Below are 22,882 nucleotides of genomic sequence, written 5' to 3'. Positions count from 1 at the left end.
GAGTGAGCCAGTAGTTGGAAGATCTTTGTCTCTTCTTCTCTCCATAAATCTGATTTGCCTTTCCAATAAAAATAAGTAAATCCTTTAAAAATTCATGGAAACTATGATAAAACTGAATACTTTCAAAATTTTTGCACCAAACAATTTTCAATTTCATTTTCCTTCTCAAGTAGTCTTACATGTCTTTCATACAAGTTAACAGAATCACTCTAGAACATGTCTGAGAGACAAAAAAGGAAAATAAGACTTAAAAGCATTATTTATTATATATATTTGAGAGACAGACAGAAAGGGAGACAGAAGGAAACTGGCGGACAGAGCTCCCATCTACTTGTCCATTCTCCAAATGTCTGGCTGGGCCAGACAGAACCTAGAGCCTGGAATCCAATCCAAGGCTCTCACACGGATGGCAAGGACCCAGACAGCTGAGACAGCACCTGCTGCCTCCCAGGGTGCCCAGCAGCAGCAGGCTCAATTCAGCAGTGTCGCTGGGACTGGAACCTAGGCATTCCAACTCGGAATGTGGGGGTGTTTCTGGAAGCATCTTAACCACTTTGTTAAACACTTGTCTTGGGAAATGGGACTGTTTGAGCAATATATCAAAGCCAACCGGCCAGAGCAGATACAGCAGTTTTCTGACAGATCACAAAACCAGCAGATGAGACAGCATGCTGACAGAGGATCCAAGTGTGCACACAACCACAAACACAGTATGTCTACACATGTTCCTCATCTCCCACAGGATAAAGGCCCGAGACCTGCTGCCCAAGCTTAACGCAGACCCAAAATAAGAAGCGACCGACTTTAGAGGAAGCAACGCATCATTTTATAGTTTTCAAAATCCAGGACAAAGAAAGCTGAGTCATTACAGGTTATCTTAATGAAAAAGAAAATGAGACATCACATGAAAAGAATAGCAGGACTGCACAAAATAAACTAAACATGAAGGTGGGCTCTCTCACACAGAAGCTGAAAGAACAAATGTAGGGCATTGCAGGCTCATGTAGCTTGTTAAAAAAATTAAGACACACACAGGAGCTGAGAGTTGCCAATAATGACAGGGACAAGCGAAGGGGCGTCCCTCAGATGCTTTCCAGATGTTTATTTTATAAAGCATACTCAGAGTGAGAAGAGGAAAGAAATGGTCTAGCGCACAGGCCAATTAACAATGAGTGAAGACACTTCTCAAAAAGCTTTGGCTGTTAGTTCCTTTCTCAGGAGAATCCCAGACAACCACAAAGTACTAGAGCATGGCTGAGGACTCTGATGATGGGTGCAGAGATTATCAGAGTAACCAGGCTGAGTGAGAACCTGGCAGCGTCACAGTGACCAGGCTCCCAGCCTGGCAGCGTCACAGTGACCAGGCTCTCAGCATGCTTCTTTGTTATACTCTGCCATCAGCTAGGTAAAGCTGTGGCTCACCTCTCGTACCATCATGCTGGCTTCAAGCAGCCTCTCACTATCTTTACCATTAGGGTGATTACCTGTAGTTGCTTGCTGCTCTGCTCCACATCACTAAATGCAAAGGTTTCTTTCCAGCCCTTGGGTGAGGCAGGCCCCCTCCCCGACAGTGGCACTTCCTCAGACCCCTCCACCTCTCTCTGTCTTCTGAGAAACCCAGTTCTCTTCTCCCCAGTGAAGTGTTCTGCACCCTTCAAAAACCAAGTGAGCACAAAGTAGGAGTTTGTCTGGGTCTTGCTTCATCTTATTGATCTGTATGCCTGTGCCGGCACCACACTGACTTGCAGTAGTTTTAAAATCAGAAATACATATTTTCCAAATTTGTTCTATTTTCTTTTGCAAGACTATTCTGACTCTTGGGATTCTTTGCATTTCCATATGAGTTTAAGGATCAACTTATCAGTCTGCTACAAACCAGTGGTATTTTCACAAGACAACCTGAATATGCGGGTTGATTTTGAGAGTACTAGCATCTTACCGATAGTCTTTGCACCCATGAACACAAACAGCCTCTCCACTTACTGTGGCCTTCTTTAATTTCCTGCAGCAATATTTTGTAGTTTTTGGCGCCAGTGCTATTTTAAGTGGTATTTTAAAAAAATTTATTTTCTAATTGTTCCTGGCATATAAAAGCATAATTAACTCCTGGAGGGGGTATGGTTTATTGATCTTGCATCTATAGATATTCTTAAATTTCTTGTACAAAAAATCACTCTGGTGGTTATTAAGTAATAATAAATGAGACATTCTTGGCATATAACTGAGTAAACACTGCTGCTGCTTCAACCCACATTGGGATTCGTGAATCCTGTGTATCAAGAATCAAAGGCTGACGGCAGTAGCGCACCCTTCCTGTCAGTTTACTGTAGCAGATTACACAATCACATGGATTTACAAATGAGGCTATCTACTCCTAACCAACTGGTCCCTCATAAAATAGACGTCTTAAAAAAAAATTCCTACGAAGTAAATGTGAAAAGAAACCATCTTTTTTTAGTTACCATCAATGACTGCTTCTTTAAAGATTTATTATTTTTTATTGGAAATCCAGATACACAGAGGAAGAAATAGAGAAAGATCTTTTGTCCTCTGATTCACTTCCCAAGTGGCTACAATGGTAGAGCTAAACCAATCTGAAGCCAGATGCTTCTTCCAGGTCCTCCACACGGGTACAGAGTCCCAAGGACTTGGGCGATCCTCCGTTGCTTTCCAGGCACAAGCATGGAGTTGGACAGGAAGTGGAAAAGCCAGAACATGAAGAACCAGCACCCACAGGGGATCCTGGTGGTTGCAAGGCAAAGATTCAGCCATTAGGCTATTATGTCAAGCTCAATTGTTTTTAAAGACCTAATCAGGAGTTGCTGTGGTAGGGTAGAGCTAGAGATCACTCCCTGCGATGCTGGCATCCCATGCTGGAGTCATGGTTTTGACTTCTGGCTGCACCCCTTTCCAATCAGCTCTGTACCTGTGAAAGCAGCAGCAGATGGCCAAGTACTCAAGCCCCAGCCACAAACATGAGACCTGGATGGAGTCCTGGCTCCTGGCTTAGGCTTCCAATAGTCCTAACCACAAGATAAAAGATTCTCTTTGTTCCCACCTGCCACAACCTGTTGCTATCCATTTCAAATAACTTTTATTTGTAACAATTTATTCAGTTTTTTTACTTGAAAGAATTACAGAGAGAGAAAGAAAGATCTTCATTCTGCTAGCTCACCCCTCAAACGGCCCCATGGCCGGAGCAAGGTCACTCCAAAGCCCAGAGCTTCTTCCAGGTCTCCCACAGGGGAGCAGGAGCCCAAGGCTTTGGGTCATCATCTGCTGCCTTCACAGGCCATTAGCAGGAAGCTGGGTCAGAAGTGGTGCAGCCAGAATTTGAACCATAGCCCTTTTGTAATGCTGGCAATGCTAGTGGAGGATTAGCTTAATACATCACTGCACTGGCCCATCGGTTTTTTAAAAGTATTTTTATTTTTAACAATTTACTAGAAATACTTAGTAACATAGATAGAAGGAGATGAAACGAAAGAAACAGAGGAGGACAGAGTAAGATCTTTCATCTCTCCAAATAGTTGCACTGGTCAGGCTAGACTGGCTGAAGCCAAGAGCCAGGAACTCCGTGTGGGTCTCCCAAATGAGTACAGGAATCCAAGCACCTTAGTCACCTTACATTTATTTCCCAGGCACATCATCAAAAAGTGGAACAGCCAGGACCAAAATCAGTTCATGTGTGATGCTGGCGTCACAGATGGTAACCCAAACCACTGTGCCACAAAGATGGTCCCAAATTAAAAAAAAAAAATAAATAAATAAAGGCTTTAAATAAAATAAGACCAAAAAGGAAAGCAAAAAAAAAAAAAAAACAAACACCAGAAATTAACATGACAACCATTAGAAACATATTTAGGGACCAGCATATTGTCTCAGTGGGCTAATCTGCTACCTTGTGGCGCCAGCATCCCATATCAGTACCAGTTCATGTCCTGGCTGCTCCACTCCCCATCCAGTTCCCTGCTTGTGGCCTGGGAAGCAGTGGAGGATGCTCCAAAGCCTTGGGACCCCACACCCTTGTAGGAGATCAGGAAGAAGCTCCTGGCTTTGGATCGGCTCAGTTCTGGCCATTGCAGCCACTCAGGGAATGAATTAACAGATGGAAGACCTTCTCTCCTTCTCCCTCTATAAAAATTTGCATTTCAAATAAAAAAAAATTTTTTTTAAATATATTTCTTTTAACTACAGTTGCTATTTATTATTGGGGCTTAAGAAGCTAAATTTTGTCAATAAAGCCAGTGATGTATAACATACGTAAGTAACATGCATCTACTGGGGACATATGTATTCACAGGCACACCAGAGGAAGTTTTCCTATTACTACGAAAGTGAAGGGTGTGGAGGGGAGCTACAGTGGGCACAGGAAAGACAGCAGGAGGTCACAGCCTGGTAAAAGAGCAGAATGCTGTGACAAGTGTGGAGACATGTGAACAGAGATTCAGGCATCCAGCAACAGGACCCAGTCATCAGTCAGACAGGGGGCTGAAGGGAGAAACACACGTCTAGAGGAAAGATGCTGAGCATCTAGCCATGTTAGGCTTGAAGCACAGCTGAAAAAGAGGACAGCTCTACCCCTAAGCTTTGCTGGTACTTTAGCAAGTTGTTTTTAATTCTTTTTAAACAATGAAATGTCAACTTTTTACTTGAAAGATGGAAGAAAAAGGAAGAGATAGCAAAAGGGAGAGACACATCTTCTATCCACTAGTTCACTCAGCAAATGTCCATAATGGCTGAGGTTGAGTAGGGTCACATGAGGAGCTCAGGACTCAATTCAGGGACACAAGTACTCAAACCATCCCTGGCTGCCTCCCAGGGTGCACATCAGCAGGAAGCTGGGAGGGAAGAGGAGCTGGGACTCCAATGCAGGCATCCCAATATAGGACAGGGTGTCTGAATCACACTCCCATGCTGAGTGCTTCAACTCAAGACCCCCTCATCTCGGGCCCGGCGCGATGGCGCAGTCGTTAAGGTCCTCACCTTGCACGCCCGGGATCCCATATGGGCGCCGGTTCTAATCCCGGTGGCCCCCGCTTCCCTTTCAGCTCCCTGCCTGTGGCCCAGGAAAGCAGTCGTGGATGGCCCAAAGCTTTGGGACCCTGCACCCGCGTGGGAGACCTGGAAGAGGCTCCTGGCTTCAGATCAGCATAGCATCGGCCGTTGGTGCCCACTTGGGCAGTGAGTGAATCATCGGACAGAAGATCTTCCTCTCTGTCTCTCCTCTCTATATATCCGCCTTTCCAATAAAAATAAAATAAATCTTAAAAAAAAAAAAAAGACCACTCATCTCCTTCTGCCTTCTTGTCTCCTGCCCATTATTTGGCCCAGAAATTCACCAAGACCAGAATTCTTCTTCCTCAGAGTGGATTACAGGAACTAAAACTCATCCCAAAGCAAGACATAAAACCTGGAAAGATCAGTCTCTGCCTTCTGCCGCAAAGACTCATCCCAGAAGGTCCAGCTCCATATCCAGGAGGAAGGAATGCCAGCCAGAGGCCAAACAGAAATGGATCCAACAGGTCTTTTTGGGTCCCCCTCAGTCTAACACAGTAGATCAGACCCTCTGTCCAATCACATCTCTCCACACAGCTATCCATTCTCCACTGAACCAAGGCTAAAATGAACAGTACTTCCTGGGTGTTTGGATATTCAGTCCTGAAGGTGCCTGTGTCCCATATAACTAAACGTGTTGTGCTTTACTCTTGATAACCAGTTGTTACTGGATTGCTGGATGTGACCCTTATGATAAGTGAGAACACCCAATGTAACATACCTTCATGCTTACTTACATGTGATATCACCAGAAGCAGGAGACACATGAGTGCATCAACCACAGAGAAAGTATGACACATTCACACATGGCTTACTAAGGACACGACTGCCATATGCATGAACACGAAGTCATACAAAATAATGCACACTATGATTCCATGTGTATTTTTTTCTTAAAGACTTTATTTTTGTTTGGAAAGACAGATCTACAGAGAGAAGAGACAGAGAAAGATTGTCCGTCTGCCGCTTCACTCCCCAAGTGGCTGTAACAGCCAGAGCGGAGCCGATCAGAAGCCAGGAGCTTCTTTTGGATCTCCCACACGGATGCAGGGTCCCAAGGCCTGGGCCATCCTCTGCTGCTTTTCCAGGCCACAAGGAGGGAGCTGGATGGGAAGTGGAGCAGACAGAAAATGAACTGAGATCTCATCACCTGCAAGGCGAGGAGTTTAGCTATTAGATCACTGCACCAGGCCTGAGTCCATATTCACTGTGACACAGGAAACACACACTGAGCCATCTCAAGTGCCTGGCCTACAGCTTCTAAACCTGATCACCTTCTGAGTAGCAGGAGTGAGAGAAGCAGCTCCTATTGTTCAAAATAAGCTCTTCCCAACCACACCTGAGTTTATGCTAATGTGACTCCAAGAGGACAGGGGCTGGGAGCAGCAATCCCCACATAGCACACTCCTCACTCCAAGAGGAGAGCAGGCCTAGAAATAAAGTTGATCACCAACCACCAGTGATTCAGTCATCATGACTATATGATGAGCCCCCAGGTGACAGGTTTAATTTTTTTGGCGTCAATGAGTGACTTGGGTTGAGGGGGTCAGCCACCAACTGCTTAAGGGATGGAAGCTCCCACTAAGTTCAGGCGGTTCATATGTATCTGGTATGACCCCTTCTGTAATAAGCCAGAAACAGTGATTTCCTGAGTTTGTGAGCCATTAAAGGAAATTAGCTTAGATCTGCTACCTAAAACTGGAAATCTGAGTTGGGGGGGCAGGTGTGCGGCCTTGTGGGGTTGAGCCCCTAACCTGTGGTATCTATACTAGCTATGGGTAGTGAATGTCAGAAGTGGATTGAACTGCAGGACACCCATTTGGTTTCTGCAAGAGAGAGGCTTGATGAGGAAGCCTACACCCTGGGTGTGAGAAGTTATGTGAAAACATACACCCATAATGTTAATGGCCAGGCACAGTCTGTGATACTCAAAGTCAGCAGCTATTTGCTTGTGGGGAGGGTGGGGTGATGGTAATGATTTTCAGGAGACACCCAGGGAACTCTGGGTTTTGTCATGCTCTATTTCCTGAGCAGTTTTATAGCTACCTCAGCGTGTTCTCTGGCAATTCATCAAGTTGTGGACATAAGATTGTGTATTTTTCCATATTATAGCTAATAAAATTTAATTTTTTAAAAAAAGATTTAGTTATTTATTTCAGAGGCAGAGTAACACAGAGAAAGGGAGAGAGAGTTCTCCATTTGCAGGTTCACTCTCCAAAGTGCCACAGCAGATATGTCCAGACCTGGTTGAAGCCAGGAGCCAGAAACTCCACCCTTGTTTCTTACACAGTGGTAGGGCCCCAGGACTTGGGGCATCTCCCACTGCCCTCTCAGTGGATGAGCAGGAGGAAGGATCAGAAGCGGAGCCCCTACTAGTGATTTTCAGATGCCCCATGTGAAACTCCTTCAAGAGCATCCTGACACACGCCACACAGGAGCCTGGGGGTACCATGCCAAGTGAGAGCAGGTCAGTCAGAAATGAACTAGTATCTATTCCTTCGGTCTGGATTAGCATTTCTTTCTGTTCTCTTTAAATGCCAGCCTGCCTGCCTTTAGGAAAGCCGTGGCCATGCCAGATAGGTCGGTGTTTCCCTTCATTCCTGCTGTTTCCCCAGGACCACCCTGAAATGGTAACTTGGCATAAATCTGACTTTAATGTCTGATTCCTCACTGGATAGCACCCAGGTGTCTACTCTTCTCTCCTCATCCTCCCTGCCCCCAAACAGAGCACTCAGGAAGTTTTCCGCGTGCCTGGTATGCAGCAGGTGCTTTAAAAACTGCCAGATGAATACTGAAGCAATGGTTCTCCCTGAATTTAGAATTTCTGGCCCAGATGAATTTGCTAACAACATGTAACTAGAAACTGCATCACTGACAGTGACATCTGGGAATCAGCAAAGATCAGTTTGAACAAAACAACGAAGGCAGTTGTGCTACCAACCCTTAGCAAGAGCTCCAAAACAGTTGCTAAAGGAATCTCAGTAGACACTATGAAGATAATGCTGTGCAATGCAGTGTGGGAAGCAGGACAGAGGCTCGCCTGAGCTGCCCATGTCCCACCTGCATTCACACACAGGGCAGAGGGCTACAGAAGTAGGACTGATCATGAACTGCCTACCACAGGTTTATCCTGAACTACCTGCCTGGGCCTAACATAATCACAAGAATCTTGTAAATGTAGAAGACAGGAATGGAGAGACTCGGAGACCTGAGATGGAGGCAGGGCCTGCCTGCCAAGCCCAGCTGAAAAGGGAAGGGACTGGCCTGCTAACAGGAGCCTGCTGGCAGGCAGTGCAGTCTGGACCACATCTTGATTTCAGCCTAGCCAGACCCATTCAGATTTCTGACATCCAGAACTGAAGGGAAATTATATCTGTGTTGTTTTAGTCCACTGCAAACTAAGCCATGGAAGTCACTTTGTTGCCAGGGCCTAAGGACCAGGATAAAGAAAACTTTTTCCCCCACCAAAATATCCGATTTTATTATTTCTGTTATCATAAGAAATGCTAAATACAAAGTAAATGAAGTAAACTGGAGAACTGAGAAATGCCCACCCTCAAGAGTGAAAGGGATTCTTGATGAATGACATTTTGTCAACCTTTCTAGGTTTTCTGTCAGCAGAGGGTTCATGGGCCATGTGGGGTTTAAGAGGCCATTGACCACCTACCAGTATGTGTGGGGGCTGGATAGTAGGTATGTTGGGTTGAACTAGGCTTCGATGCCCATTGACATGTATGAGAGCTAAATGGGATATGGGACATACTGAACAAGCCTGCTATACATACTGGCATGCATGGGAACCAGGGCAGGGGGGTAGGTCTGGTGGGGGTTATGGGGAGTCGCCCCAACTAGGCTGCAGCTCCCACTGGTTTGCATGAGGGCTGAGTAAGAGGTGGGTAGGATTGAGCTGGACTGCAACAACCATCAGTTTGCATGGAAGACAGGGCTGGAAACAGAACTGACTCAGCAATTGAAACGACCAGCATGTGCATAAGCTGATTGGGGTAACAGATGGTGCCAGACCCTATACTGGCAAGCACACACAAGAATCAAGTTTGGGATCATCTCAGATGAAGTTTCTTTGGAGATCCCTCCAACTGAACTGCTGATCTCAGAACCCCAACCATGAAGAGACTATGTCAGCCAGTGGATTCTGAATAGGTTTCATCATGATTGGAACAGCGAGACTGGCAGCAATTCAGATCTGTTTAACTATCAGAACTGCTTGAGCAGGACTCTCAGGGCATGCCTCACATCGGGGACCTGGGATGGATGGGAGGCTGGGCAGGGCTTTTCCCTTTGTTTCTCCCCTGACCCCAGATACAGGGGAAAATTATGATATTAGTGTGGAAACAATGGTATTACCCACTTTCCTGTAGCCCTTGACCCTTTGTATTCTAATTAACTAAGTAAGATCATTAAGAAAAAGAAAGAAAGAAAGAAAGAAAGAAAGAAACAAAGAAAGAAACAAAGAAAGAAAGATCATTGACCAGCCTCAGCCTTATTAAAAGTGCTGTACATATCTATGTGAGTATGCATTTTTCTGCAGTAACATCCACAGCTTCAAAGTCTTTAAGGGGCTCCTTTAACTCCAGTAGGTTAAACTCAGAAGATACAGAAAGTACACTCACCAGTGCCACAAGCTGCTAGGGAAAAGAATCTAAAGCAGCCCAAATGATTGAATGAATTGTCTGATCCTAACAAAGGTAAAACTGCATGGCTTAAGAGCAGGCTCCAAAAAAGCTCAGAATCAGTGATCAGGATTCAAAACAGTTTACAGGACTTTAGGGCTGAATTTTATTCTTCACTGACAAAGTCAACCCTATGACACTATTTTCAACTCATGGATACCATATTAAATTACCAAAACTGTGGTTGAAAACAAGGAAACAAATCGTCCCACAGTTCTAGAAACCAGAATTATGAACCAGGGTGTGGGAAAGGTGGGTTCCATCTGGAGGTTCTGGGAGAAAACAGTTGAAAGCTCCCAGCCTCTGGTGGCTTCCTCTGTGCCCCATGGCCAGGCAGAACCACTCTCCCTTCTGCTCACCTCTTCCTCCCTGTGGTCCCTTTTCTGTGTGTCTCTGAAGCATCCCCTCTTCTTTTAGGAATACTCACTAGCCACTGGGTTTAGGTTCCACCCCACACTAGTATGATCTCCTGACCCTTAACAAATTATATCTGTAAATATCCTATTTCTCAAAGAAGGTTACTCAGTGAGGTCTAATGGATACGAATTTTGGTCTCTTGAACCCAGTTCAGCAGACCAGGAAGTCCCCATCAAGGCACCCTGGTTATGCTTTGCAGACAACATTCTCTGTGTGTGCTCAATTGATGGAAAAGGCAAGCACACACTCTGAAACTTCTTCTGTTAGGGCACCAACCCTGGCAGTCCACCTTTCAATATCAGGACTGGACATAAGGATTTGGAGGGGAAACCAACATTCAAACCATAGCAATCCACTCTTCTGACTGAAGAATGAGTAGAGATGGGGAGGGCACGTGCTACAGCAGTTGAGCGCCTGCTTGATATTTCTGCACCCTGAATCTAAGTGCCTGGCTCTGCTCCCAGTCACAGCTACCTGCCAATGTGCACCTGGGAAGGCAGATGAGAGCTCAGCTACTTGGATCCCTTCTGCCCATTTGGAAGACCTACAGAGGGCTGCTGGCTTTGTGGTTGTTAGGGCCATTTGGGACATGAGCCAGCAGATGGAAGGTCTTTCCTCTAACTCTTCCAAGTAAAATAAGTAATCAAAAAAGAAAAAAAAGAAAGAAAAAAATTTGGAAGGACATGTTAACACTGAACTTTACAGAGATGACTAGCAAAGATCTGCTAATGTGCTACTGTGTTTGTTCAGGCTTTCGTACAACCCTCTGGTAGAAATACAAAGGCTCAGATGTGAGACTGGACTTGCTAGTCTTGACAGCAACTGGGTTCTAAGATTCAATAATTCCTCTCCCGTGTTCCCATTTGATCCTGGAGCCACTCATCACACAGAACCAGCAAAGTGGGAAGTGTGATGCATGTCAAAATCAGATGGAGAAGAGACTGGGTCTTCTCTGAAGGATGCTGATATTGTATTACACAAGGAGAGAAGTGAGAAACCAAGAAGTGACTAAAAGATAAGTCACTTTATCTAGAGGAGGGTGGATATCAGCTGCAATATGTACTGCAAAGAAAGCTCCAGAGTCCTAGGAACGAAAAGAATACCAATAATGTGTTTAGTAGGTGAGTAAGGGTGAGAAGAACATCCTAAGAGAAAACCTTAGCCAGACTAGGTACACTATGCCCCAGTCAGGAGTCCAGGTTTCCATCATGAAAATGCCGAAAAGCCACTGCGGGGTCTAAACAAAGAGAGACACAACTCGGGGACCTCTGCCTTTACTCTGGCTAGTGTGGGGAGAAAAAAAAAACTAACAGCAATTAAGGGAACAAGAGCAGAGCTCAAGAAAGATGGAGTAAGATAGGACAGTTGCCTGGATGAAGACTGCAACCAGCAGACCTGCTGCCTTCTTAAGGCAGATGAGGTGTGAATAGACAGACCAGATGTGCACGAAATGTGAGGCCAAGAAAGAAGAGGACTCCTAAATTTGTTACAACAATAGCAAGTAGACAGCAACATCATTTACTGTGATGGCAAGACAGGGGAACAGGACTATGGGTTGGAACAACAAAAAAGTTCCATTAGAGGCTTATCAATTTGGAGATGACCTTCAGACATTTAAATAAAGATATAAACAACAAGAAGGCAGTTGAATACATGAATCTAGGGCTCAAGAGGATTGATCTGTGCTAAAAATAAAAATGCAGGAAGAGGTAATAAGAAGCATGTGAAAGAGAAAACCTCTCAAAGAGCTGTGATTTCTTTACAAGAAAAATACTTTTTGATTGCTGAACATCATTAGGTGCCTATTTGGTGGTGGTGGTGTTTTTTAAAGTTTATAATCTCAAACCTTAGGTAGCTGGGCTCTAAGATCTCTCCTGTATAACTTCGCTGCTTGGTCACAGGAGGACTGAAGGCTGTGAACGGCAGATGGCTCATCCTAGAGCAAAGGGTAGCTGGACTTTCTCTGGAGGACGCTGCTACTGTATTAAACAAGCAGAGAAGTCAGAAACCAGGAGGTAGCTAAAAGCTGAAACTAAAACCACTTTATCTAATGAGGGACAGAACCATACTGGGCTCACCTCAGAGTCAATGCTGAAGGCTTACTCATCACGGTGAACCTAAGAAGGCAGAAGGCGCTGGGGCAAACGCTGGCAGCCAGGAAACGGGCAAGGGGATCCAGACACTCTTTCCTTTTTAAGTATTTTTTTTTTAATTTGAAAGTAAAAGAGAGAGAGAATGAACATAAGTGGGATTCACCCTCCAAACACCCATAACAGCCAAAGCCAGGAGCCTGGATCTCAGTGTGGGTTTCTTCCCTGAGTGTCAGGAACCCAAGTACCTGAGTTATCCTGTGCTGCCTCCCAGGATGCCTAGCAGCACAAAGTGGATGGGAAGATGACTGACTAACTGGGACCTGAGCCCAGGGACTCTGAGAGGGAATGCATGTATTCCAAGCATATGACAAATTCTTATATGCCCACACTTAACAACTATTTATGAATTTAACTGTACCATGTCTGGATTTCACAGTCTAAGCAGGAGAGCTCCTGAGATCCTGCTTAGTTGCTGCAGAATACAAGATTCCATAGTATTTCTACTGGAGTTGGGTTTGGGCATGTGGGGACAGGGGAGAAGAGGAAAAATGGAGCAGAAGGAGCTGCTGTGAGCTGAGGGGAGAGAGCAGCAATCTCACTGCACGTGTGGATGGAAAGCCAACCTGCCCAAGGACCACAATGATGCACTTCTGCCCACTCCCAATACAATACTACTTCTTCTCCTTTTAAAAAGATCTATCTATCTATCTATCTATCTATCCATCCATCCATCTATCTATTTGAAAGTCAGATTTATAGAAATAACAAAAGAGACAGAAAGACCCTCCATCTGCTAGGTCACTCTCAAAGTGGCTGCAATGGCTGAAGATGAGCTGATCTGAAGCCAGGAGCCTCTTCTGGGTCTCCCATGTGGGTGCAGGGTCCCAAGGCTTTGGGTTGTCCTCTATTGCCTTCCAAGGTCAAACAGGGAGCCAGAATGAAAGTAGAGCAACCAGAACACAAATTAGCCCCCATATAGGATTCTGATGCTTGCAGGTAGAAGATTAACCAACCAAGCCATTGTGCCAAGCCTGACATGGTAGATTAAAATCTGTCTCTCCCATCTGACTTTTGAATAAATAAACAAATCTTTTTAAAAATTACTTTCTGTTCTATAAGCAAGTCGTCCAAGTTTAAACTACAGATAACAGTAAAAACCAACAGAATCAATAAAAGCAGGACATTTTGGATTTGAACTAGACACTACATGGGACGGTGATGTCACAGATGGCGCTACATACCAGCTACAGATTACTTACATGTTCCTGATTATTCCCTTTACAGAATATGATCCGTCCCCCTCTTTCCCTGCATAAACACTTTTCCCCTTCTAGTGAAAATTAACAATGGTATTTGTAGCAGAAATGTCACGGATGACCTAATCAATGTAACATAATCATTTTTATTTTCACACTGATCACTGAGTTTTAATCCACTGTAAGCAAATTTGATACAGTCTCCATTCAAATGACTGGTATTTACTTTGGTATCACAAAAACAGCTTTTATGGCATCCCCTTTATATCTGTATAATGTTCCTCTGAGTGGCTAGATCATAATTTATTAAACCCTCTGGACAATAAGTACAATGAAGTGGTTGATATGGGCACTGCATTCGGATGGACCGTATCAAGTCCCAGTTCTGTTGAATCCCAGCGGACACCCAGCCAATGAGCTGCTTCACTCTAATTCATCCAACACCGATTACTCAGCACCACCCTATTATGTTCCAATACCACATTAATTAATGAATATACAAGAGTCCACACGAGAGGATCCCAACCCTCAAAACAAAGAAAACAGATACCCAATTTCCCATCGTGTTAAGTGCTTTATAAAAATGCACTTAATTTGATACTGGAGTGCCTTGAATTCCCCATCCACAAACAGTGTAATAATATCACCCAGGGCCATTCTAAGGATGAAACAACCCCGGGAAGGTGTTTAGCTCCATTTTTTGTACTTGGTATGGACCTTGCATGTGTCAACGACACTCCCGTCTAAGGTAAACAAAGCACCAAAGCAAGAAATGGTCTGTCAGGCCAGAGTAGCACAGCACATTAACTGCTTGTTTGTGATGCCAGCAATCCACATGAGAACACAGGTTTGAGACCCACGTAGTGGCTCAACAGTCTAATCCCCCACCTGCAAGTGCAAGCATCCCATATGGAAGCCACTTTGTGTACCCGCTGCTCCACTTCTGATCCACCCCTCTGCCAATGGCCTGGGAAACCAGCAGAGTATGTCCGCCCTTGAAATCCTGGACCTATGTTAGAGACCTGTAGGAAGTTCCTGGCTTCAGATCGCTCAGCTCTGGCTATTGTGGCCATTCAATGAATGAATCACTAGATGGAATATCTGTCTCTTCTTATCTCTGTACATCTGTTTTTCCAATAAAAATAAATTTAAAAAAGAAGAACAAGAACACAGGCTTAAGTTTTGGTTGCTCTGCTGCCAGCCCATTTCCTTGTTAAACTGCTTGCAAAAACAGTGGAAGATGGCCTAAGTACTTGGGCCCCTGCTACCTGAATAGAATTTATGGCTGCTGGTTTTGGCCTAGCTCAGACCTAGTCTTTGGTCATTTGGGGAGTGAAGCAGTTGTTGAAAAAGCTTTCTCTCTCTACCTTTCATCTAAATTAAATAAATCTTTTTTTAAAAAATTGTCTCATTTACTTTTTTGCTTCATTTTTTTCCTGTAAAGTCCAACAAATTTTCAAGATTGATTCTCTAAGTGTGATCTCAGCCTTTGCATACATTTCTTTCCTCCTGATGTTCATGTTTTCAGTTACCTCCTTGACCACACTAAGGATATGTATTTATAAGAACTTTTTAAACATCTCATTTGCTATCTTATCATCTGTGTTGTTTCTGGATCTTTCTTTAGTAACTATTTTTCTGCTTTTAAATGATGAATTAATTAATTTTATTATTCCATGATACAGTTCTGAAGGCTCTGAGATTTCCCCTCCCCTCCTAAATCCTCCTCCGCCACTGGTTTCCCCTATAGTATTACAATAGTACAGTCGTTATAATCAGTCATGAGTCCATTATTCTGCTGACATTGTAGGCATGGACAATGGCAGAGAGTCCAGCATCCTATTGTCACAATATCTGACAACAGTTTCATTAGGAGTCCATCTTTGATCTGGAAGTAGGGATGCATACTGCCTTGTATTTTCACATCTGTATGTGATAATCTCTGCTACACAGTTACCATACATTCCCTTAAATGAAATGCCTTAAAACAAACTCAATAATGGATAGAAAAATAGAAAATTAACAACATGAAGTTAAATAACATGCTACTGAGTGACCAATGTGTCACTGAAAAAATGAAAAAAAAAAAAAAATCCAGGACCTTCCTGAAGCAAACAGTGCTATTCTGTGACGCATGAGTCAGGGAGGGAATTAATATGAAAACAAAACCTTTATTTTGAATGAATGAAAATAAAAACAAAAATAGCAATCCCCTTAAGTGTAGCAAAAGCAGTACTGAAAGGGCTATCAATCTCATATTTTGCATGAAGGTTGCCTTATGTCACAGAGAACATATGATATTTGTACTTTTGGGATTGACTTCACTGAGCATAATGGTCTTTAGCTGGGACCATTTGGTTGCAAATGGTAGAAATTCATTCTTTTTAATGGCTGAATTAACTCCATGGAGTAGATATACCACAGTTTCTTTATCCACTCCATTTTTCTGCTTCTCTGCAGGCAGTTTTTGATTGAATCCCAGTCTTGGGAAGCTGGGTTTTGATGTATTCCTTTACATATTGTTGGACTTTGTTCCTGGGACCATCCAACTATTCCTACATTAGTTAGATCCTCTTGAGGTTCAGAAGGTCCACTAAACAGGCTTCCCCTAAGGCACGCTGGCCTCCCTTCCTGTCCTACACATCAGGAGCTTTCATCTCTACTATGATAAAGGAGAAGAGTGACTATTCCCAGCCTTGTGTGAGGTTTTAGAATTACCCCATCTGCTAATGTCTGGTAGTTTTTCACTAAACCAAAGACATGAGTGAACCCTCTGCAGGGATCCAGAGATGGTCTCCGCCAACTGCCTCCCTCCTGGAATCTCATTCTGGTCTCTCTTCAACTTGGTGGACTGCCTGCTTCTACCTGTTCCTCCCTAGATTGTAGCCTGGAACTTCCTCTCCAGGTGGGAAGCTACAGAAGCAATAAGGCTCCCTTATTTACCTCTCTTCTCACCATAATTACTGACCTAACTTTAAAACTGCAATCTCAAAACTGTGTCAGAATTTCATTAGGTAAGGTGGCCTTGTGAGCAAGTGCCTGTTCCTCTATGATGGCAAGAAGAACGAGTCCTCAAAGATGGATCCAAATGCCACACTTTCAATGACACCTCTCCAGTCTACAAATCCAAATACACCCTCCTATGATGCCCACTCCTGGTCCCACCACTAACCCACACATCGGAATAAATGCAATCCCACACTCCAGCGGCTCACCAGCGCCAGGCAGGGACTTAAGTGTTTGACTAAAGCAAACACATTATCTGTAATTTCCAGGGGGTCACTGTCTGGGATAACTAGAAATTAAATCCATACCCATTACATAATTGTTAAGATGAAAAACTAAAGTGGAAGCAAACATTCAGAACAGGGACTATAAAATTTTTTCTTAAAGAGCTAGAAAGTAAATATTTTAAGATACAGATTCTGTAGGCTCCTGTTCTATCACCCAACTCTGGTCCCACACAAACAAATGGATAATGAAATTCTGTTTGCAGTAACAGGTTGCTGGTCCCTGGGCTGTGCTTTGTAGATCTGCAGGCTGTAGAGGGCCTACAAAGTCTCCTGGGGAGCATGTCCGGCTGTGTGGTCCAATCAGGGCTAACCTTCTCAACACAATGACCAAATTCTTCCTGATAGCAGATATGTACCATGTCTTCTGCTCACATCATGGGAGGTGCTGATGAAGTAACTCTCAGTATATTTACTTTGACATTTGTAAGGCTCTATTTTTTATGCAATGTTGCTTCAGCAGTAAACTATACTTTTGTAACTCATGAAAAATAACAAATGCTTAGTGCAAAAGACATGCAAGGATGCTAAATAAACAATTGGTGATGATCCTGAGAACTCGAATTGGTTCATTTTACAATGAAAGTCAAGAATGATGCACAGAATTGGCCCTAAGATCTATACCAATACTGGATTTCTTGTGAGATTTCTGTAAAGAAACAGTTAACAAGCATATCACAAGTATAATTTCTTAATAGGTTATCTTTTTCAAAAGTTTTGCTTACGAGAGTAAGAGAGACTTAAAACAAATAACCACTGCTAGTTCACTTCTTAACTGCCACAAAAAGCGGGGTGAGCACTGAAGCTGGTGACCAAGAGCTCAATTCACGCCTCCCACATGGGTAGCAGGAATCCACCACTGCAGCCCCCCAGGGTCCACATTAGCAGGAGGCCTGAGTCCAGAGCCAGAGGTTGAACCATGGCACTCTGATAAGGGAGGTGGGCGTCTTAATCACTGGACAAAATGCAGGTCACCTCTCTCGTAAAAACTGATTTTTTTTTTCATCATGTGCATGGACAGAAACTGCACAAAACTAAAGCTGATAATGTTTAACTGATGTTTTCACTGCTGCTAGTGTACATGTCTGAGTAAATGTGAACAGAAACACATTCCCACTTGCCTTGTGGCACTCCATAAGGAGCCCATCCTCACAGGCTTACCGACCAGATTCATCTTACTACACCTGCCAATACACTTTGTTCAAGGTGGGAGGACCTTGGAAGCTATCTGTTTTACTGTCCTTTCAGCAAAGTGTTTCCCTTTTATGGCGTTCAAGCTGTGGCTCTGTGGTTTGTTCACAACCAAAAAGCTGAGCACAGGGCGGCTAAAGCAGGACCTGCTGCTGGACAGGACTGGTCACCCAGTGCAGAGCTAAGCCACATCTTCCCTCCCAGTGCAGGTTACTAACTGCAATTCAGAACTCTATTCGTTCTTATCAATCTCCTTCTTTAGCCCATGGCTTTGTACCCTGAGATCTTAGGAGATGTGTCTCTGCCATCCAATGTATCAGCTAACCATGCAATGTCTTCATCAAAAGCCTTGCCATGTGAAGAACAGCAGGCAGCAGCAAGTGCAGACAGCCCTGCTCCGAGGCCCTGCTGTGGGAGCAGAGGGAAAGCAGCAACTGCAGTGGGGCAGAGATTTGGTGCAAAGGTCAAATGGTTTTTAAGAACACGTTCATATTTATACTCTATCAGAAATCATCCTATAAAGTGAAGGAAAAATACAGCATGAAAAGTGTAGGATGCAGAATTCAGTGTATTTATTATATACGTAATCTCCTTTTTCTTCTTGCCTGGTTATTTTATTTATCTCAAAATCTCCTTTTTTCACTCTTGGTTGGTTTGTTTGCTTTTAGGCCTCCAACTCCTTCTGAGTTCTCTTCTGAATGCTCACTATCCAATGCAGTGTTCTCTAACTATTCCGAAATCTCTATGTCCGGTAGCTCCCACCTTTGCAGCTACGAATTTCAAACTATACAACTATCTGCTTTTACCCAAATTCCTGTTTCCATGTCAATCTCCTTCACTGTTTATCAGAATTTCTAAAACCAATTTTAGGTTCTTAAAAGTGAGCCCAACAGGACTATATTTTTAAAACTAGAAACTTAAGATTTATTTGCAGAAATGTTACTGCATCCCTACGATAGCAATACAGCCACTTAAGTCTAACACTGGCTAAAACTGTTCCCAAGGTTCCTGAAATTTTGTATACAAGGCAAAAAACAGCTGCTACCAAATTCTTCCCACTAGCATATCTGTATGCATGATTATATCATCAACATGAGCCTTCTCCTCTCCCAACCCCCATCCTGGACTCAAACAGAAAGTCACTGTGCACACACAAGACACACTGACACAGTAAGAGCAGCCTGCTCCGCAAAGGTGTCCAAGTCTTGCTCCTAGCTCCACACACTGTTTAAGGCGCAGGGCAGCAATGGTGAGCTGTGCACACATAAAGGACTCTAAAAATGAACTCCTTATTGTTTAAAATATGAAATCTGTCAGATCCAAATAAAACACCCTCTACTCGCCAACATCTATAGACAGATATATTACACACTACAACACTTGCTAATGAGATATTTTATGAAATTTAACCCTTTCTGAAATGTACTTTTAAGATACTAAAGCACCTAAGAAAAAAAAAAGGCCAGTTTGTCCCTTAAAGGTAGAGGTCAAACACAGCTTACTTAGCAGCACTGTAAAGCAACCAGAAAACTTCCCAATTCCACAAATCCAGCCACAGATTTAATATGAGCCATCCTGAATTCTAGGGAAAATGTGAAAGTTTTTTAGTTTCTGAATTTATTTCTACCCCACATTAAACTCTCACGTGAATTTTCATGATCTTCATACCTACTGAGCACTGCTGGTTTAGGCCAGGAATTCTGAAACTGGTAGCTATGCCTGGTTCAAGCATCACTCTGCCTGTGCTCAACAAACACTAAGTCCTCAATACACAGCTCAATAATTCTCTTAAGTTCAAAACTCTAACAATCCAGTGGTCACAAGGAAAATAGCTTTTTTTTCCCCTAAAAATATAAAGATCTGAAACTAAACCAAAATCAAATAGGAAAATACCTAAATATCATTCCAATTTTATGTTCTGACTCATTAAATGTGTTCTTGAGTTCCTGATGCCAGCAGCAGCAGAAGGCCTTATGCCACTGAGACAGGCATTCAGATGCACTCTGTAGGTACAGTAACCTACAAAGACCCCACCGGAATGCCAGCTTCAGAAAGATAAGCACGATCATCATTGCTGTGCCTCTCCCTCTTCCTGCAGGGGCTTCAGTGGTGCTTGGCACACCACAGGGTTTCATTTGGCATTTGTTGTGGCCCCAACAACAAAGACCCCTTGCTACCAAGCCAGACTCCAGCCACCTCAGGAGAGTCTCTCCTAGACAATCAAGGACAAGAGAGAAGGCAGGAATTTACAGGAACTGATCTCACAGAGCCCTCAGACAGGAGTTTATCGTGCTGCTGTGTCTGACTCCACGGATCCAAAGATTCAGTTGGGATAACAGCTCCTGGCTGCTGCGGGCATTTGGAGGGTGAACCAGTCGTTGGAAAAATCAACCTCTCTCTCCTCCCTTCCTTTCTGTCTCTGCCACTCTGCCTTTCAAAAAAAATATAGATCTTAATCAAAGTTCAGGAACCATTTAAATCTTTCAACAACCTTCCCATGTAGGTACAGTGAACAAATGCAAACATATGCAGAACCCTTCTGTGGTGTCACACAACGCACTCAGCACAGGTCTGTCCCGGAATCTTCAATCCCACAATACTACTTCCCCACTGCGAAAGGAGGACGACTAACCTAGCCACAGGACCGGGGGTGGGAGGGACAGCTAAGACAAGCTTCCCCAAGGATGGGGCTTCTGTCTGGGGGACAGGCAGGCAACAAGTAGTCAAAGCATCCGGTGCCAACTCTAAAGGGCTGTGGAGGTGTGGTGCCAGAGGGACCTAGCACTAAAGGCAAACCACCCATCTCAAAACAACACACAGGGCCAGCTCTTGCCCCAGAGCCGCTTGCCTCTTCCTCTTCCTCCTGCCCCATGTGATCCTCAGGGTTCTTCTCCCCAGAAAATAGGCAATTGTCATTGCCACCGCCTGGCGACATTATGTGCCCCAACCACCGATACTGGCACAGACCATGCAAACAGTTATTGAATGAACTGGTGACAAAGGGAGTTTCTGGGGTCAACAGGGACCCTAACCGGCATTCTTAACAAAGCAGGGATGAGAAATACATGCAAAGTATAATCATCTTGGTGTGCAAGAACCTATAAAAGCTGTTACAATTGGTTTAAAAAAAAAGAAAAGCCTTATTGAATTCTTCTCCCAAGCCACACGGCCTCAAAGAATTAAACAGCATTAGCTCGTTAGCATACACATGCAGCTCTCAGAGGGGCCATGATGCCCAACATTCAGGCTATAAAACACACTCCCTTCCCTTATTTAGAGTGCCTATTTGGGGTCATCTTAACACGAATATCCGTGTTTTTTCCTTTTTTCCCCTCTCAGCATTCTCAAAGTGAAGAGTTGGGGTGGAGAGGCCAGCAGACGTTTGGTCAAAAGTTGTCAGTAGGCCAAACCCCAGAAAACCCACACTCCACGACGTGGTAGTCAGCACTTTTAAAACATGATCGGTCATTTCATCAAACTCCTGTCTAACAGCCCAACGAACAGACCCACGGTCACAGGAAAAACTGGATGATTAGCTTCAAAGGCAATTGGCCACCTCCCCCACCATCCCCCTGGAGGGCACCTGCGACAGGTCCCTCACGCTGTGTGACACGCGTCTGGGCGCGCAATGACAACACAGCTACCGGGCAGGACAAGAGCCAAGAGCAACAGGGAAGACAGCTGCCCATCTTCCTCTTCCACTCCTCGGCCGCCTAGCACGGCTTGTCGTCGGAAAAGGGCTCCATCCTTGGCGACCCAGGACGGCGTCACGTCCGCGCCCTGGGCAGCGAACCTGGCCGTGAGCAAACACAGGTTAAGCCGTCGCCGCCGCCACGGAGTTTGGCGCTCCTTTGTCTCGCCTGCCCCGGCACTCTCTCGCACTTCAGTGCCCTGCAGTAAACAAGCTACCGAGCGGAAAAAAAAAGAACGCCCCGACGCTCCTCACAAAGAAGGGAAAAACCCAAACACGCCCCCGGAGCCCGGCGCTGCCCCACGCCGCGGGCAGGCCCCCGGAGCCCGGCGGACGCCCAGGGCCCCGGCGCGGGCCTCTGTCCTCGGCCGGCACTCACCTCCGTGCAGGGGCAGCGGCGCCAGCACCTGGCCGTGCACCTCGGCCTTGGGCGAGTCGAGCCCGTAGCGCCCGCGGTCGATGCGGAACGTGAGCGGGGCGCCGCGGCCGGGCTCCTGCACCGTCACGTTGATGAGCGCCGTGTAGTACTCCTGGCTCGCGTTGTCCGCCCGCGCCGGCCACAGGCCGCAGGTCAGCAGCGCGAGCGCGGCGAGCCGGGCCGGGCCCGCCCGCCTCGCGCCGCTCATCGTCCCTCCGGCCGCCGCCGCTCGCGGACCGGGCTCCGGGGCCGGCGGCCAGAGGCGGGGCGGGCGCGGCCGGGGCTGCGGCGGGGGCGCGCGCGCGCGGCCTGCGCGCGGCCGGGCACGAGCACGGCTCCCCACGAGGGCGCGCGCGGCCCCGGCGCGAGCACGGCGCCCCGGCGCTCCTCAAGGGCGGCGCGGACGGGCGCGAGCGGGCCGGCCCGCCCTGACTCCGAGGCGGCGCCCGTGAGCGCGCAGCGGCGGCTCGGGCAGGATGCGCCCCGAGAAGGGACTATCGGGGTACCCCGAGGCTGGCGCCGCCCGCCCGCAACGCGCAGGCCCGAGCTGCAGCCCTGCCCCCTCGCGCCTGCGCGGCAGGCGCGCTTCGCTCCCGCCCGCACGCACGAGGGCCGGCGGAGGCCGTGGCTCCCGTGGGGCCGCGCTCGTACCTGCGTATGGGTCAGTCATGGTAGCAGTCGGGCCTGGAACCTGCGTGCCCTTCAAAATTCCGAGACCGGAGTCGCCACGGGGGCAAAAAAAAAAGCTGAAGCTGTAGGATGGATACCTTTTGTGAC

General features: G+C 45.6%; 1 protein-coding gene across 3 annotated transcripts in view; it reads right to left on the bottom strand.

Annotated features, from left to right (window-relative positions):
• Window positions 1–22,465, bottom strand: part of RNF130 (ring finger protein 130) — a 127,849-nt gene extending 105,384 nt beyond the window's left edge. For 2 of the 3 annotated variants that reach the window (XM_040964473.1, XM_040964475.1), the window contains exon 1: window positions 22,067–22,465. In XM_040964473.1, the coding sequence (XP_040820407.1) occupies window positions 22,067–22,313 (247 nt within the window). In that variant the 5' untranslated portion in view covers window positions 22,314–22,465. The remainder of the gene's footprint in view (window positions 1–22,066) is intronic. The other variant, XM_040964474.1, reaches the window with a different exon arrangement.
• Window positions 22,466–22,882: the final 417 nt, after the last annotated feature.

This window comes from Ochotona curzoniae, unplaced genomic scaffold (genome assembly GCF_017591425.1).
Source record: "Ochotona curzoniae isolate NIBS_2020 unplaced genomic scaffold, NIBS_Ocur_1.0 scaffold_3554, whole genome shotgun sequence".
NCBI lineage: Eukaryota > Metazoa > Chordata > Mammalia > Lagomorpha > Ochotonidae > Ochotona > Ochotona curzoniae.
Note: the sequence above shows the minus strand (reverse complement) of the source record. Positions and strands in the feature narration are given on the sequence as shown.